This window comes from Salvelinus namaycush, unplaced genomic scaffold, assembly GCF_016432855.1.
Source record: "Salvelinus namaycush isolate Seneca unplaced genomic scaffold, SaNama_1.0 Scaffold94, whole genome shotgun sequence".
Classification (NCBI taxonomy): Eukaryota; Metazoa; Chordata; class Actinopteri; order Salmoniformes; family Salmonidae; genus Salvelinus; species Salvelinus namaycush.
The window spans coordinates 242191-258475 of NW_024061686.1; the positions used below are offsets into that span (position 1 = coordinate 242191).

The 16285-nt window shown below is 45.0% G+C and overlaps 1 protein-coding gene across 1 annotated transcript in view; it reads left to right on the plus strand.

The window, feature by feature from the left end:
- Positions 1-540: 540 nt before the first annotated feature.
- The window catches only part of LOC120043493 (arf-GAP with dual PH domain-containing protein 1-like), a 30799-nt gene continuing 15054 nt past the window's right edge, over positions 541-16285 (plus strand). The window contains exons 1-3 of the mRNA XM_038988087.1: positions 541-849; positions 9525-9655; positions 10220-10311. Of these exons, the coding sequence (XP_038844015.1) occupies positions 759-849; positions 9525-9655; positions 10220-10311 (314 nt within the window). The 5' untranslated portion in view covers positions 541-758. The remainder of the gene's footprint in view (positions 850-9524; positions 9656-10219; positions 10312-16285) is intronic.

Sequence of the window (16285 nt, forward strand, 5' to 3'; positions counted from 1 at the left end):
CTAAATTTGCTGGATGCCGGTGAGTTGTCAAGAGAGCGGTAATAAAACGCCAAGATGCAGCTCTACCGCCCTCTAATGTTCAAGATTATTCATCTGAAGGAAAGGTGGAGGGAGCAGAGCCATAAATAATGTAGTACCCTTACAGTGTGTGACTGATGCCCCACTCACCCCCAAGTGATGTGAATGGGCACCTACTGATTAGTCTTTTTCTACCGAATATACATTTTAGTCAGTTGGTAGCACAAATTCCATTATACTTTTCAGCGGACTAAACATTCCAGAACAGGTAAATGCCCGTTTTTGCCAACATGACATTTCAGCCAGCCTGAGCTACAGAGAATCAATAAAGTTATCGATTAAGATGAAGCAAAACGGAAGGGAAATTGTTTGTAATGGGAGTGCCTTGGAAAATGTTTTCAAGAACTGAATGTCCGCTTGAGGTCTCACTTTTGAGAGAGAGATATAGAGAACACTGATGTGTAGAGAGCAGGAACTGGGAGTTAAGAGTAGGGTGGAAATCACACGGAATATTCAGCTGTACATTTCGTTGGATATATGTTTTCATAATAATTATTGCGACGTGGACAATATTTCCCATGTTTCAGATGTGATCGTGTTTTCATCACATCACAGCCCCCGGTGTCCAGTGAGTGACAACTACAGTGGATATTATTTAACTACGCTCGAACAGCCTTCAGCCTTCACTTTCGCGGGTTTGGAGTCGATCAATTAATTTAATTAGAAAATACATTCTCAACATGGCTACGGATCAAGAAAAGAATAAACAGCTTTTGTTAAAGCTGTTGGAAAGACCAGGGAACGGGAGCTGTGTGGATTGCGGAGCTGCAGGTACAGTCTAGGCTACTATGGTCGCATCAATGTCTCAAGTATGTCAGGTCAGGTGGCGCGCGCCAATCTCCAGACAGGTAGGCTATGAACAAGGTCGTTGCGTTTCGCCACGCAAGCAGCGCTACCCTCTCGCATTAGATAATGGATTATTTAATCACAGACCATATACCATCAAGTTGCGGGTAGGTTAATATAGGAATTATCTGTCTTGATGGTGTAAATGTGTTTTGATTTGGGTGATTGGAGTCTAGCGATCATGTTCACTGCACAGCCTGGTCTCAGAGGATTTCGTATTATTCTGTATGTAAATCCGAGATGCAGACATGCAAGTACAGTAGGCTACTGGAGTGCTCAGTTGTTTGCAGTTTTCAGAGTTATATGTGTCTGTTTACACTCTAGTGAAGTCAAACTGGTGTCATTGCATAACAATAGAGTGAAATCTGGTGAACATTTAAATGTTTGTATCAGAGAGAGAGCAAGAGACTGGAACCTTGAGAGAGTGACAGGCAGACAGACAGACAGGCTGACTGACAGAATAACATCATATTTTGGGATTTAGGCCTAATTCCCTGTGTGAGTTCCCCAGGCTCTCTCTCTCTATCCCTGGCACACTGCCCATCTGACCAATGCCAGTCTATAACTTTATCTACCTCAACAGAGTGAGACCTGCATCTAATCATAATGTAGGTTGTAATACAGTCTTCATAAGCTTATTGTGTCCACTGACCAGGAATACGTTACAGACTATTTATGATTTCTTAATGCTATGACTCATTCAAGTGGACGTGCCCTGCCATTAACCTCGATCTATGCTATATTAATCCCCTGGTTCCATCCACTGTAGCAGTTACTATGCTATACAAGTCAAGGCTCGAAGTCAAATAGTGATATTTATTTTCAGGGTAGTAATTCATATGTGCAATGAATAGCAACTGCATGGATTTTGAAAAGACTTAAGAGGGTCCAGTCAACATAAAATCTACTGTATTCCATCATTAAATCATTTAACTCTCCTTATGGATCATTTAGATTCCTCAGGAAGTCTGCCTGCCTCCTTCTGTATCAAGTGTTTCTTGTAAGAATGTAAGAGGATCTGCAATATGTTTTGTTTGAGATGGCTGCCTCGCTTCTAGTCCCACAAGCATTTCGCTACACTAGCAATAACATCTGCTAACCATGTGTATGTGACCAATACAATTTGATTTGATAACATGGTGACAAAATAAGACATCAGTAAATTTGGAATATAGCTTCCCGTTCTTACAAGATGTCAGTGATATGAGAGGACGAGACACACAGTATGTCATACTTAACTGTAAAGAGCTTTTTTATTTTTTTCATGGGCCTCATCACATAGTAGAACACTGTCATCTTTTAAATCCTGCAGATGCCACCTGCTCTTTCATAAGGCCAATGCCAAGAGACACTAATATTTCATCAGGAGTGCTGTGCTATCAATCATGTGGATCAGAGGGCCAGTTTAGCCTGTGGAGCCAGTCTGCTCTGCATGGAGACGATAGATACTCCAGGGTTGTGTTCATTAGGAACCAAATGGAAGAAAAACTCACTGAAACAGGGACAGATTGCCTAGAATTGTCCAATAAGAAGCTCAATTTATTTTGCTCCGTTGCATAATGTAAAGCATTTTTTTTGTTACATGCCCTAATGAGCATAACCCAAGGCTGAGTGCTGAGCACACCCACACGTTCCCATGGTGACTCAGCTATGAGCTCATCTCTGGAGCCCAGGTCACAGAGTTCACAGTTATGTCTTGTTCTGCTTGGCTTTTGAAAGAAATACAGTATCTACAAGGTGGAATTCATTCAGATGTTTCTCTGCTAGTAGCAGTATCTGGTCAGTATAGGGACTGTACAGCCTCTTGGGGTTGTATCTCTTCTTTATTCATTTAATTCTTCCATCTTTTTGGGTTGATGGGATCAGGGATGATGTGAGTGTTTCTTTTAGTAGATTTTAAACAAAAGATACAACAGATAGCTTCTCATTTGGAAATTCTGGGACACATGCTAAAGTGTCAGTCACCCATTGTTGTCTAAGTAAATGTCTCTCTAAACAGCCTATGTGTATTTCGTTAGTATGAGTATAGTTATATATAGTAATATAGCTGTTAGAATGAGCAAACTGTCTGTCTGTCTGTCTGTCTGTCTGTCTGTCTGTCTGTCTGTCTGTCTGTCTGTCTGTCTGTCTGTCTGTCTGTCTGTCTGTCTGTCTGTCTGTCTGTCTGTCTGTCTGTCTGTCTGTCTTTCGAATCTCACAGCATGACTGGTGTACTGAGTGTATTGTATGGGTTTGTGCCATTACTTTCTGTAATTTAGAGAAGAGATGGTTGGTTGAGATAAACCATGTCATACTGTACACTCATAATTGTAAACTGTAAATGTGCAATATAATTTGGAACCATGCCAAGTAGATTCTGTCATCACACTACTTTCTCTCTCTTTCTCTCTCAATGTTGTATTGCTTTATTGGCATGACATATCAATGTACATATTGCCAAAGAGCACTTTGGAAATGATAAATTAACAAAATCAATAAAAACATAATTAAACATAATATTTCAAGATTGTCACAAACAGGACAATCAGTAACAACAATAATCAAGGGTGGGGGGATGGGGTTGTTTTTTACTAATGAGAATAAGTAAAAAAATAATTTAATAACAGGAAGATGTGAAGGTTGGTTGGTCTAACAGACAATGCCCCTCGTCATGGCCTCTCACCCACTCTCACTCTCTCACTCACTCACTCACTCACTCACTCACTCACTCACTCACTCACTCACTCACTCACTCACTCACTCACTCACTCACTCACTCACTCACTCACTCACTCACTCACTCACTCACTCATTCACTCACTCACTCACTCACTCACTCAGTCACTCACTCTCTGTCTGTCTCTCTCTCTCTTTCTCTCACTCATTCTCACTCTCTCTCAATTCAATTTCAATGTAAGGGCTTTATTGGCATGGGAAACATATGTTTCCATTGCCAAAGCAAGTGAAATAGATAATAAACAAAAGTGAAATAAACAATAAAAAAATAACAGTAAATATTACACTTACAAAAGTTCCAAAACAACAAAGACATTTCAAATCATATCAGTCATATTATGTCTATACACAGTGTTGTAATGATGTGCAAATGGTTAAAGTACAAAAGAGAAAATAAATAGACGTAAATATAGGTTGTATTTACAGTGGTGTTTGTTCTTCACTGGTTGTCCTTTTCTTGTGGCAACAGGTCACAGATCTTGCTGCTGTGATGGCACACTGTGGTATTTCACCCAATAGATATGGGAGTTTAGAAAAATTGGATTTGTTTTCAAATTCTTTGTGGGTCTGTGTAATCTGAGGGAAATATGTGTCTCTAATATGGTCATACATTGGCAGGAGGTTAGGAAGTGCAGCTCAATTTCTACCTCACTTTGTGGGCAGTGCGCACATAGCCTGTCTTCTCTTGAAAGCCAGGTCTGCCTTTGGGGGCCTTCCTCAATAGCAAGGCGATGCTCACTGAGTCTGTACATAGTCCAAGATTTCCTTAATTTTGTGTCAGTACTCTCTGTTTAGAGCCAAATAGCATTCCAGTTGTGTGTCAAGTAATTATCTTTTTGTTTTCTCATGATTTGGTTGGGTCTAATAGTGTTGCTGTCCTGGGGCTCTGTGGGGTCTGTTGGTGTTTGTGAACAGAGCCCCAGGACCAGCTTGCTTAGGGGGCTCTCCTCTAGGTTAATTTCTCTGTAGGTGATGGCTTTGTTATGGAAGGTTTGGGAATCACTTCCTTTTAGGTGTTTGTAGAATTTAACGTCTCTTTTCTGGATTTTGATCATTAGTGGGTATCGGCTCTGCATGCATTATTTGGTGTTTTACGTTGTACACTGAGGACATTTTTGCAGCATTCTGCATGCAGAGTCTGAATTTGGTGTTTGTCCCATTTTGTGAATTCTTGGTTGGTGAGCAGACCCCAGACCTCACAACCCTGAAGGTTTCTCTCTCTCTCTCTCTCTCTCTCTCTCTCTCTCTCTCTCTCTCTCTCTCTCTCTCTCTCTCTCTCTCTGTGTCTCTGTCTCTCTCTCCCTCTCTGTGTCTCTCTCTGTATCTGTCTCTCTTTCTCTCAATTTCACTCAATGCCTTCTCCATTTTTCTTTTCCTCACCTGTCTCTTTTCTGTCCTCTCCTCTTGTCCGTTGTTCCTCTTCTATCTCTCAATATCTTTGCCATCCCCCACCCTCCCTCGCTCTGTGGAATTTACCATAAACATAAATCTACTCACTGTGTGACTCGTCTTTTTTGCAGGTTTATGATCATCTCGCACTATCCCTTTAATTGGGAGATGTGCTGTATATCCCCCACTATCCCTTTAATTGGTAGATGTACTGTATATCCCCCACTATCCCTTTAATTGGGAGATGTACTGTATATCCCCCCACTATCCCTTTAATTGGTAGATGTACTGTATATCCCCACTATCCCTTTAATTGGTAGTTGTACTGTATATCCCCCACTATCCCTTTAATTGGTAGATGTACTGTATATCCCCCACTATCCCTTTAATTGAGAGATGTACTGTATATCCCCACTATCCCTTTAATTGGGAGATGTACTGTATATCCCCCACTATCCCTTTAATTGGTAGATGTACTGTATATCCCCCACTATCCCTTTAATTGGGAGATGTACTGTATATCCCCCACTATCGCTTTAATTTGTAGATGTACTGTATATCCCCCACTATCCCTTTAATTGGTAGATGTACTGTATATCCCACACTATCCCTTTAATTGGGAAATGTACTGTATATCCCCCACTATCCCTTTAATTGGTAGATGTACTGCATATCCCCACTATCCCTTTAATTGGGAGATGTACTGTATATCCCCCACTATCCCTTTAATTGGTAGATGTACTGTATATCCCCCACTATCCCTTTAATTGGGAGATGTACTGTATATCCCCCACTATCCCTTTAATTGGGAGATGTACTGTATATCCCCCACTATCCCTTTAATTGGGAGATGTACTGTATATCCCCCACTATCCCTTTAATTGGGAGATGTACTGTATATCCCCCACTATCCCTTTAATTGGTAGATGTACTGTATATCCCCCACTATCCCTTTAATTGAGAGATGTACTGTATATCCCCCACTATCCCTTTAATTGGTAGATGTACTGTATATCCCCCACTATCCCTTTAATTGGGAGATATACTGTATATCCCCCACTATCCCTTTAATTGAGAGATGTACTGTATATCCCCCACTATCCCTTTAATTGGTAGATGTACTGTATATCCCCCACTATCCCTTTAATTGGGAGATGTACTGTATATCCCCCACTATCCCTTTAATTGGGAGATGTACTGTATATCCCCCACTATCCCTTTAATTGGGAGATGTACTGTATATCCCCCACTATCCCTTTAATTGGGAGATGTACTGTATATCCCCCACTATCCCTTTAATTGGGAGATGTACTGTATATCCCCCACTATCCCTTTAATTGGTAGATGTACTGTATATCCCCCACTATCCCTTTAATTGGTAGATGTACTGTATATCCCTCACTATCCCTTTAATTGGTAGATGTATATCTAAGTGCAACAGAGCAGTGGCAGGCTACTTAAGGATATCACTGTCTCTAATGGTTATACCCTGGTGTGCTGTTTGGCTGAGTTACATGAGTTACATACAATGACTGCATCCTCCATAGAAAACGACTTGCTCTATTTCTATGGCCCCGTCATAAACAGCAGCCACTGAAACATAAACAGAATAAAAGCATCTCACACAACAATGCTGATCAGACATACAGTCTACAAACAATGTACTTCGGCATAGCCAGAGAGCTCATGCAGGAAATTACATTTACCACATTCTTCTAGTCTTCTGTTGCTTTCATCATATTTTGACCACAGGCTCTGCCTTTTCCAGTTTAGGTTGAACTTACTGCGACCTGTGCTGATGTTGGGGACAGACTGTAAAACAGAATATAGGCCCTAAAGGCCGAGAATGACACTAGAATGTGCTTCAAATCACTCTTTCTTGGCTCCCTTGTATTAAAGCTAAATTTTATGCAAACATACTGAGCCACATGAGAGTGTTTTTAGTAAAAATACTTACAGGAAGTTATAGCATATCTTGTTACAGCAGAGCAGTATGCTTTCCAGGGGTCATAGGGCTCTAAAGATTCCCTCTGTCTGTCCGTCTGTCCTTTTGTCTGACCATCCGTCTGTTTGTCTCTGTCTGTCTGTCCGTTTGTCTGTCCGTTTGTCTGTCCGTCTGTCCTTTTGTCTGTACATCCGTCTGTTTGTCTCTGTCTGTCTGTCCGTTTGTCTGTCCGTTTGTCTGTCCGTTTGTCTGTCCGTCTGTCCGTTTGTCTGTCCATCCCTCTGTTTGTCTCTGTCTGTCTGTCCGTTTGTCTGTCCGTTTGTCTGTCCGTCTGTCCTTTTGTCTGTCCATCCGTCTGTTTGTCTCTGTCTGTCTGTCCGTTTGTCTGTCCGTTTGTCTGTCCGTTTGTCTGTCCGTCTGTCCGTTTGTCTGTCCATCCGTCTGTTTGTCTCTGTCTGTCTGTCCGTTTGTCTGTCCATTTGTCTGTTTGTCTCTGTCTGTCTGTCCGTTTGTCTGTCCGTTTGTCTGTCCGTCTGTCCTTTTGTCTGTCCATCCGTCTGTTTGTCTCTGTCTGTCTGTCCGTTTGTCTGTCCGTTTGTCTGTCCGTTTGTCTGTCCGTCTGTCCGTTTGTCTGTCCATCCGTCTGTTTGTCTCTGTCTGTCTGTCCGTTTGTCTGTCCGTTTGTCTGTCCATCTGTCCTTTTGTCTGTCCATCCGTCTGTTTGTCTCTGTCTGTCTGTCTGTCTGTCTGTCTGTCTGTCTGTCTGTCTGTCTGTCTGTCTGTCTGTCTGTCTGTCTGTCTGTCTGTCTGTCTGTCTGTCTGTCGTCTGTCTGTCTGTCTGTCTGTCTGTCGAGGAGGCAGTGAAATACTGATGGTGTTAAAGGTGCAGGTTGCAGGTTTTGTTGATTGAGGTCACCAAATACTGTCTGTATGAAGCAATAGATTCACATCTGGTCCTAGCGAGAAACACTTCTACTGCTGTACAATTGCCTTGGCATATCAATATGTTATTCATCCCAGAAAGGAAAGGTATGTGTTGCCTTCATACTCCTCTGTCAGTAGCAGGCATAAGAGGCCTGCTGAAGTTCAGTTGCTACACCAGATGAACCCATAGGGTCTGTATGTATTACAGTAAATATATTCAGGGATTCCTCCCAAACTGTTTGTTTCTGGTGTCTATGTCAGGAGCAGCGTTGAGCCACATATAGTGTCTGTGGGAAACGCTACCCCATAACGATGACTCAAGGTGAGACTCCGTGGTGTCTGATAGACTCCGTCACGCCTTCTGTCCCCCCCTCCCCTTCCCCCCCAATTATCAGACACATAGGAGAACCATCCTCCCTTCCCTCCCGACACCAGCCCCCACAGGAGGACAGTCTCGTAATAGCAGACGTTTAGCCAGACACTCTGACGGGAGTGCTAATGGTCTGGTTCATGACCAGTGGATACTATCAATCAATCAATCAATTTTATTTTATATAGCCCTTCGTACATCAGCTGATATCTCGAAGTGCTGTACAGACACCCAGCCTAAAACCCCAAACAGCTAGTAATGCAGGTGTAGAAGCATTTACTATGAAGCCACTCTGGAAATGAGCTGGGGATCCTTTACCTCATTAGCTCAATTTGTTTGCACAGAGACTGTCCTCCCTCTTTTTCATACAGACTCTCTTTGTCACTGTATGACAGAAACAATTTATAAAACAAATCTCAAGCTTTCAACATATTATCTTCTCAACTAATAAATGCTTCTTCTTGTAACAGTGTTGTACTTATTTATTTACTATGAAGATAGTGTAGATGCAGACAGGAAGTAGCAGACATAGATTATCACTGGGCTCAATGAGAACTAGAACTATAAGGCCCAGTGCAGTCATTTTCCTGTGTTTTATATATATATTTACACACTATGAGGTTGGAATAATACTTTAATTAAAATGATGATAATGTCCTTTTCGTATAAGAGCTGTTTGAAAAGACCGGCTGAAATTTCAGGAAGTTTTGGTGGTATGGAGTTTTGGCCTGCCTGGTGACATCACGATTAGTTAGACCAATAAGAAAGAGAGTTTCAAACCTCTGCCAATAACAGTTAGTTTTCCCCTCTCCACTCAGACCACTCCCAGACAGTCCTAGCACAACTCTTGTTTGAGAAATTGCTCTTTGTTAAGAAGCTATTTTGGTTCCTTTTGACCATTTTAATTGAAAACAATCACAGTAAAGTACTTAATAGATTCCAGAAATGCTATGATATTGAAATAAAAGCGGCTGCATTGGACCTTTAAGATGTCAGTCTAGAGGTCTGTGGTCACCATGTCATGGTAGTAGTGGCCTGTTCTGTCTCTGTTAGTCTGAGGCAGCCCGGAAATGAACTTCCTCATTTCTAGTACTGTCATTGTTGCTAAGGGTGTTTCCTGTGTGCATGTATGCATGTCTTCTGTGTGTGTGTGTGTGTGTGTGTGTGTGTGTGTGTGTGTGTGTGTGTGTGTGTGTGTGTGTGTGTGTGTGTGTGTGTGTGTGTGTGTGTGTGTGTGTGTGTGTGTGTGTTTTTCAGACCCGGAGTGGGCGTCCTACACCCTGGGTGTGTTTGTGTGTCAGAGCTGCTCGGGTCTCCATAGAAACATCTCCCAGATCAGCAAAGTCAAGTCTGTCCTGCTGGACCCATGGAGTGATGCAGAGGTAGAGGTGAGTGTTCTGCTGGACCCATGGAGTGATGCAGAGGTAGAGATGATTTGAGTTTGCCATTGGTTCTGTGTGTGTGTGTGTGTGTGTGTGTTTGTGTGGTGTGTGTGTGTCTGTGTTTGTGTGTGTGTTTGTGTGGTGTGTTGTGTGTGTGTGCGTGTCTGTGTGGTGTGTTGTGTCTGTGTTTGTGTTTGTATTTGTGTGTGTCTGTGTTTGTATTTGTGTGGTGTGGTTGTGTGTGTGTTTGTGTTTGTGTGGTGTGTTTGTGTGTGTGTGTGTGTGTGTATGGGGGGCAGTGTTGTTAGGGCTGAGAGGACAGCCTCTCAGCCCTAATTCTGGCAGGTGATTGATGGAGGAAGGGAAAGAAGGGAGATGGAGACTAAATGACTTGAAGGAAGGCAGAATGAGAGAAAAAGGGGTGGGAGGCCAGAGATAAAGGGGAGGTGTCAAGGTTTGGTATTGATCTTGTGTGCATGCCAGCACAGTGTGTGTATGTGCATGTATGCATGAGTGTGTGTGTGAGTGAAACCCAGCTCATTAAACATCTCTTTCTCTCTGTGATTGCAGTTTATGGCGTCCAACGGCAACGATGCTGCTAAGGCCAAATATGAACAGAAGGTGCCTGTTTTCTACTACCGTCCAACACACACAGACTGCCAGTAAGTGTCTTGGTCCCTGGCCCTACAACCGTCCAACACACACAGACTGCCAGTAAGTGTCTTGGTCCCTGGCCCTACTACCGTCCAACACACACAGACTGCCAGTAAGTGTCTTGGTCCCTGGCCCTACAACCGTCCAACACACACAGACTGCCAGTAAGTGTCTTGGTCCCTGGCCCTACTACCGTCCAACACACACAGACTGCCAGTAAGTGTCTTGGTCCCTGGCCCTACAACCGTCCAACACACACAGACTGCCAGTAAGTGTCTTGGTCCCTGGCCCTACAACCGTCCCACACACACAGACTGCCAGTAAGTGTCTTGGTCCCTGGCCCTACTACCGTCCAACACACACAGACTGCCAGTAAGTGTCTTGGTCCCTGGCCCTACAACCGTCCCACACACACAGACTGCCAGTAAGTGTTTTGGTCCCTGGCCCTACAACCGTCCAACACACACAGACTGCCAGTAAGTGTCTTGGTCCCTGGCCCTACAACCGTCCCACACACACAGACTGCCAGTAAGTGTCTTGGTCCCTGGCCCTACAACCGTCCAACACACACAGACTGCCAGTAAGTGTCTTGGTCCCTGGCCCTACAACCGTCCAACACACACAGACTGCCAGTAAGTGTCTTGGTCCCTGGCCCTACTACCGTCCAACACACACAGACTGCCAGTAAGTGTCTTGGTCCCTGGCCCTACAACCGTCCAACACACACAGACTGCCAGTAAGTGTCTTGGTCCCTGGCCCTACTACCGTCCAACACACACAGACTGCCAGTAAGTGTCTTGGTCCCTGGCCCTACAACCGTCCAACACACACAGACTGCCAGTAAGTGTCTTGGTCCCTGGCCCTACAACCGTCCCACACACACAGACTGCCAGTAAGTGTCTTGGTCCCTGGCCCTACTACCGTCCAACACACACAGACTGCCAGTAAGTGTCTTGGTCCCTGGCCCTACAACCGTCCCACACACACAGACTGCCAGTAAGTGTCTTGGTCCCTGGCCCTACAACCGTCCAACACACACAGACTGCCAGTAAGTGTCTTGGTCCCTGGCCCTACTACCGTCCAACACACACAGACTGCCAGTAAGTGTCTTGGTCCCTGGCCCTACAACCGTCCAACACACACAGACTGCCAGTAAGTGTCTTGGTCCCTGGCCCTACAACCGTCCCACACACACAGACTGCCAGTAAGTGTTTTGGTCCCTGGCCCTACAACCGTCCAACACACACAGACTGCCAGTAAGTGTCTTGGTCCCTGGCCCTACAACCGTCCCACACACACAGACTGCCAGTAAGTGTCTTGGTCCCTGGCCCTACAACCGTCCAACACACACAGACTGCCAGTAAGTGTCTTGGTCCCTGGCCCTACAACCGTCCAACACACACAGACTGCCAGTAAGTGTCTTGGTCCCTGGCCCTACAACCGTCCAACACACACAGATTGCCAGTAAGTGTCTTGGTCCCTGGCCCTACAACCGTTCAACACACACAGACTGCCAGTAAGTGTCTTGGTCCCTGGCCCTACAACCGTCCAACACACACAGACTGCCAGTAGGTGTCTTGGTCCCTGGCCCTACAACCGTCCAACACACACAGACTGCCAGTAAGTGTCTTGGTCCCTGGCCCTACAACCGTCCAACACACACAGACTGCCAGTAGGTGTCTTGGTCCCTGGCCCTACAACCGTCCAACACACACAGACTGCCAGTAAGTGTCTTGGTCCCTGGCCCTACAACCGTTCAACACACACAGACTGCCAGTAAGTGTCTTGGTCCCTGGCCCTACAACCGTTCAACACACACAGACTGCCAGTAAGTGTCTTGGTCCCTGGCCCTACAACCGTCCAACACAAACAGACTGCCAGTAAGTGTCTTAGTCCCTGGCCCTACAACCGTCCAACACAAACAGACTGCCAGTAAGTGTCTTGGTCCCTGGCCCTACAACCGTCCAACACACACAGACTGCCAGTAAGTGTCTTGGTCCCTGGCCCTACAACTGTCCAACATACATAGACCTCTGGCCTAACCACCCACCCCTTCATACCATGATCCAGTTCGCTCAGCTGGGTCACCCTCTGTCTGTGTGACCGCTCCTCTCAGTGGCCCTCTAAACACTGTAACATAACACAATACAATGTAACCAACATGAACAAACGTCTGCTGTCCTGGCTTACCAAACTTCACCAAACATGACCAACTTTAAACTTGTGGGCTTCTCATTGGCACACCTGTAAAATGACAACTTCTCAAAGACTAAATGGGTTCTAGTCATATGGAGGAAGCTCCACGTAGAGTTATGGAGGTAGAACCATTACCAGATGTTGGTTACCTATACAGAAACACCCTTATATATACCTATTCCTCCTTTCAGGGGTGCAATGTTTAGTCATCAATGGCCGAGGCCAGAGGAAAGGCAACAGTTTGGAATGCAGCCACAGTGCATTCACTGTCTTACGTCAGATCGCTCGAGGATTCCGCTTGCTCTGGTTGAGAGACGAGTGTAGGAGTGACGCTACCGGATGTAAGATAATGGCCCAAGTGTTTACAGTACCCTTCCAAATGGAGTCCTCAGCCTGGTTCTCCTGGGGGGTAACAGTCCCACTGGGCACAGACGTCAGTTCAACGTCTAGTATTCATTTACATTTGGTTGAGTTGTCAACTAACGTGATTTCAATGTAAAATCAGAAAAACATTTCAAAATGTCATTGGATTTAGATATGAACTAGGACTTTTTGCAAATCTAACTTGTTTTCTCCACGTTGATTCAATCACATCCATTTTTTGGGGTTGAAATGACGTGGAAACAATGTTGATTCAACCAGTGAATGGCCTCCAGTGAAATCAATAACAACACAATCACCAACAATATGTTAAGCTGCTACACAGGGTTTCTACTGCTGGGGAGATCTGGGAAGGTGAGAGGCAACCACACGCAATAGAGTAGAGCAACCAGAGAGAGGAGAGGAGGATGGTGAGGTGAGAGACAACCACACGCAATAGAGTAGAGAGACCAGAGAGAGGAGAGGAGGATGATGAGGTGAGAGACAACCACACGCAATAGAGTAGAGAGACAAGAGAGAGGAGAGGAGGATGGTGAGGTGTGAGACAACCACACGCAATAGAGTAGAGAGACAAGAGAGAGGAGAGGAGGATGGTGAGGTGAGAGACAACCACACGCAATAGAGTAGAGAGACAAGAGAGAGGAGAGGAGGATGGTGAGGTGTGAGACAACCACACGCAATAGAGTAGAGCAACCAGAGAGAGGAGAGGAGGATGGTGAGGTGAGAGGCAACCACACGCAATAGAGTAGAGCGACAAGAGAGAGGAGAGGAGGATGGTGAGGTGTGGTAGAGAGACTAGAAAGAGTAGAATACACCAGAGAGAGGAGAGGAGGATGATGAGGTGTGGTAGAGAGACTAGAAAGAGTAGAATACACAAGAGAGAGGAGAGGAGGATGATGAGGTGTGGTAGAGAGACTAGAAAGAGTAGAATACTCAAGAGAGAGGAGAGGAGGATGGTGAGGTGTGGTAGAGAGACTAGAAAGAGTAGAATACACAAGAGAGAGGAGAGGAGGATGGTGAGGTGTGGTAGAGAGACTAGAACTAGTAGAATACACAAGAGAGAGGAGAGGAGGATGGTGAGGTGTGGTAGAGAGACTAGAAAGAGTAGAATACACCAGAGAGAGGAGAGGAGGATGATGAGGTGTGGTAGAGAGACTAGAAAGAGTAGAATACACCAGAGAGAGGAGAGGAGGGTTGATGAGGTGTGGTAGAGAGACTAGAAAGAGTAGAATACACAAGAGAGAGGAGAGGAGGATGGTGAGGTGTGGTAGAGAGACTAGAAAGAGTAGAATACACAAGAGAGAGGAGAGGAGGATGGTGAGGTGTGGTAGAGAGACTAGAAAGAGTAGAATACACCAGAGAGAGGAGAGGAGGATGATGAGGTGTGGTAGAGAGACTAGAAAGAGTAGAATACACCAGAGAGAGGAGAGGAGGATGGTGAGGTGTGGTAGAGAGACTAGAAAGAGTAGAATACACCAGAGAGAGGAGAGGAGGATGGTGAGGTGTGGTAGAGAGTCTAGAACTAGTAGAATACACAAGAGAGAGGAGAGGAGGATGGTGAGATGTGGTAGAGAGACTAGAAAGAGTAGAATACACCAGAGAGAGGAGAGGAGGGTTGATGAGGTGTGGTAGAGAGACTAGAAAGAGTAGAATACACAAGAGAGAGGAGAGGAGGATGGTGAGGTGTGGTAGAGAGACTAGAAAGGGTAGAATACACAAGAGAGAGGAGAGGAGGATGGTGAGGTGTGGTAGAGAGACTAGAAAGAGTAGAATACACCAGAGAGAGGAGAGGAGGGTTGATGAGGTGTGGTAGAGAGACTAGAAAGGGTAGAATACACAAGAGAGAGGAGAGGAGGATGGTGTGGTGTGGTAGAGAGACTAGAAAGAGTAGAATACACCAGAGAGAGGAGAGGAGGGTTGATTAGGTGTGGTAGAGAGACTAGAAAGAGTAGAATACACAAGAGAGAGGAGAGGAGGATGGTGTGGTGTGGTAGAGAGACTAGAAAGGGTAGAATACACAAGAGAGAGGAGAGGAGGATGGTGTGGTAGAGAGACTAGAAAGGGTAGAATACACAAGAGAGAGGAGAGGAGGATGGTGTGGTAGAGAGACTAGAAAGGGTAGAATACACAAGAGAGAGGAGAGGAGGATGGTGAGGTGTGGTAGAGAGACTAGAAAGAGTAGAATACACCAGAGAGAGGAGAGGAGGATGATGAGGTGTGGTAGAGAGACTAGAAAGAGTAGAATACACCAGAGAGAGGAGAGGAGGATGATGAGGTGTGGTAGAGAGACTAGAAAGAGTAGAATACACCAGAGAGAGGAGAGGAGGATGGTGAGGTGTGGTAGAGAGACTAGAAAGAGTAGAATACACAAGAGAGAGGAGAGGAGGATGATGAGGTGTGGTAGAGAGACTAGAAAGAGTAGAATACACCAGAGAGAGGAGAGGAGGATGGTGAGGTGTGGTAGAGAGACTAGAAAGAGTAGAATACACCAGAGAGAGGAGAGGAGGATGATGAGGTGTGGTAGAGAGACTAGAAAGAGTAGAATACACCAGAGAGAGGAGAGGAGGATGGTGAGGTGTGGTAGAGAGACTAGAAAGAGTAGAATACACCAGAGAGAGGAGAGGAGGATGGTGAGGTGTGGTAGAGAGACTAGAACTAGTAGAATACACAAGAGAGAGGAGAGGAGGATGGTGAGGTGTGGTAGAGAGACTAGAAAGAGTAGAATACACAAGAGAGAGGAGAGGAGGATGGTGAGGTAGAGAGACTAGAAAGGGTAGAATACACAAGAGAGAGGAGAGGAGGATGGTGTGGTAGAGAGACTAGAAAGGGTAGAATACACAAGAGAGAGGAGAGGAGGATGGTGTGGTAGAGAGACTAGAAAGGGTAGAATACACAAGAGAGAGGAGAGGAGGATGGTGAGGTGTGGTAGAGAGACAGAGCAAACAAACACACACAGTCTCAGGCTTTATACGTTTGTGTTTGTTCATGTTGCCTGTGTGCATTTTAAGACCGATTACTGATAAGACAGAAAGAGAGAGGAGAGAGAGATAGTGAGGGAAAGTGTTGAAAGACAAGGGTGGTGAAGGAGGGAGGAAGGCAGGGGGAGGAAGGGAGGGAGGGAGGAAGATGTGAAATGGGAATGATAAATTCAGAGCGAGGCAGAGGGAATTGGAGAGAAGGGTGTCAAAGTATTTTTATGGGTGACCGTCCATTCCAATCATTTCTGTAATAACAATATTTTGACTTGGCAATCCTGATTATTTGACAGGGCAGAGGAGCAATATAATATTTATAATATTTAAAATAAAAGTACACCATTATACACTCACTGGATGAGAACTCCAGGGTTGTGTTCATTAGGTACCAAACGGACTGAAACAGGGAGGAACTCTCTGGACTGGTCCA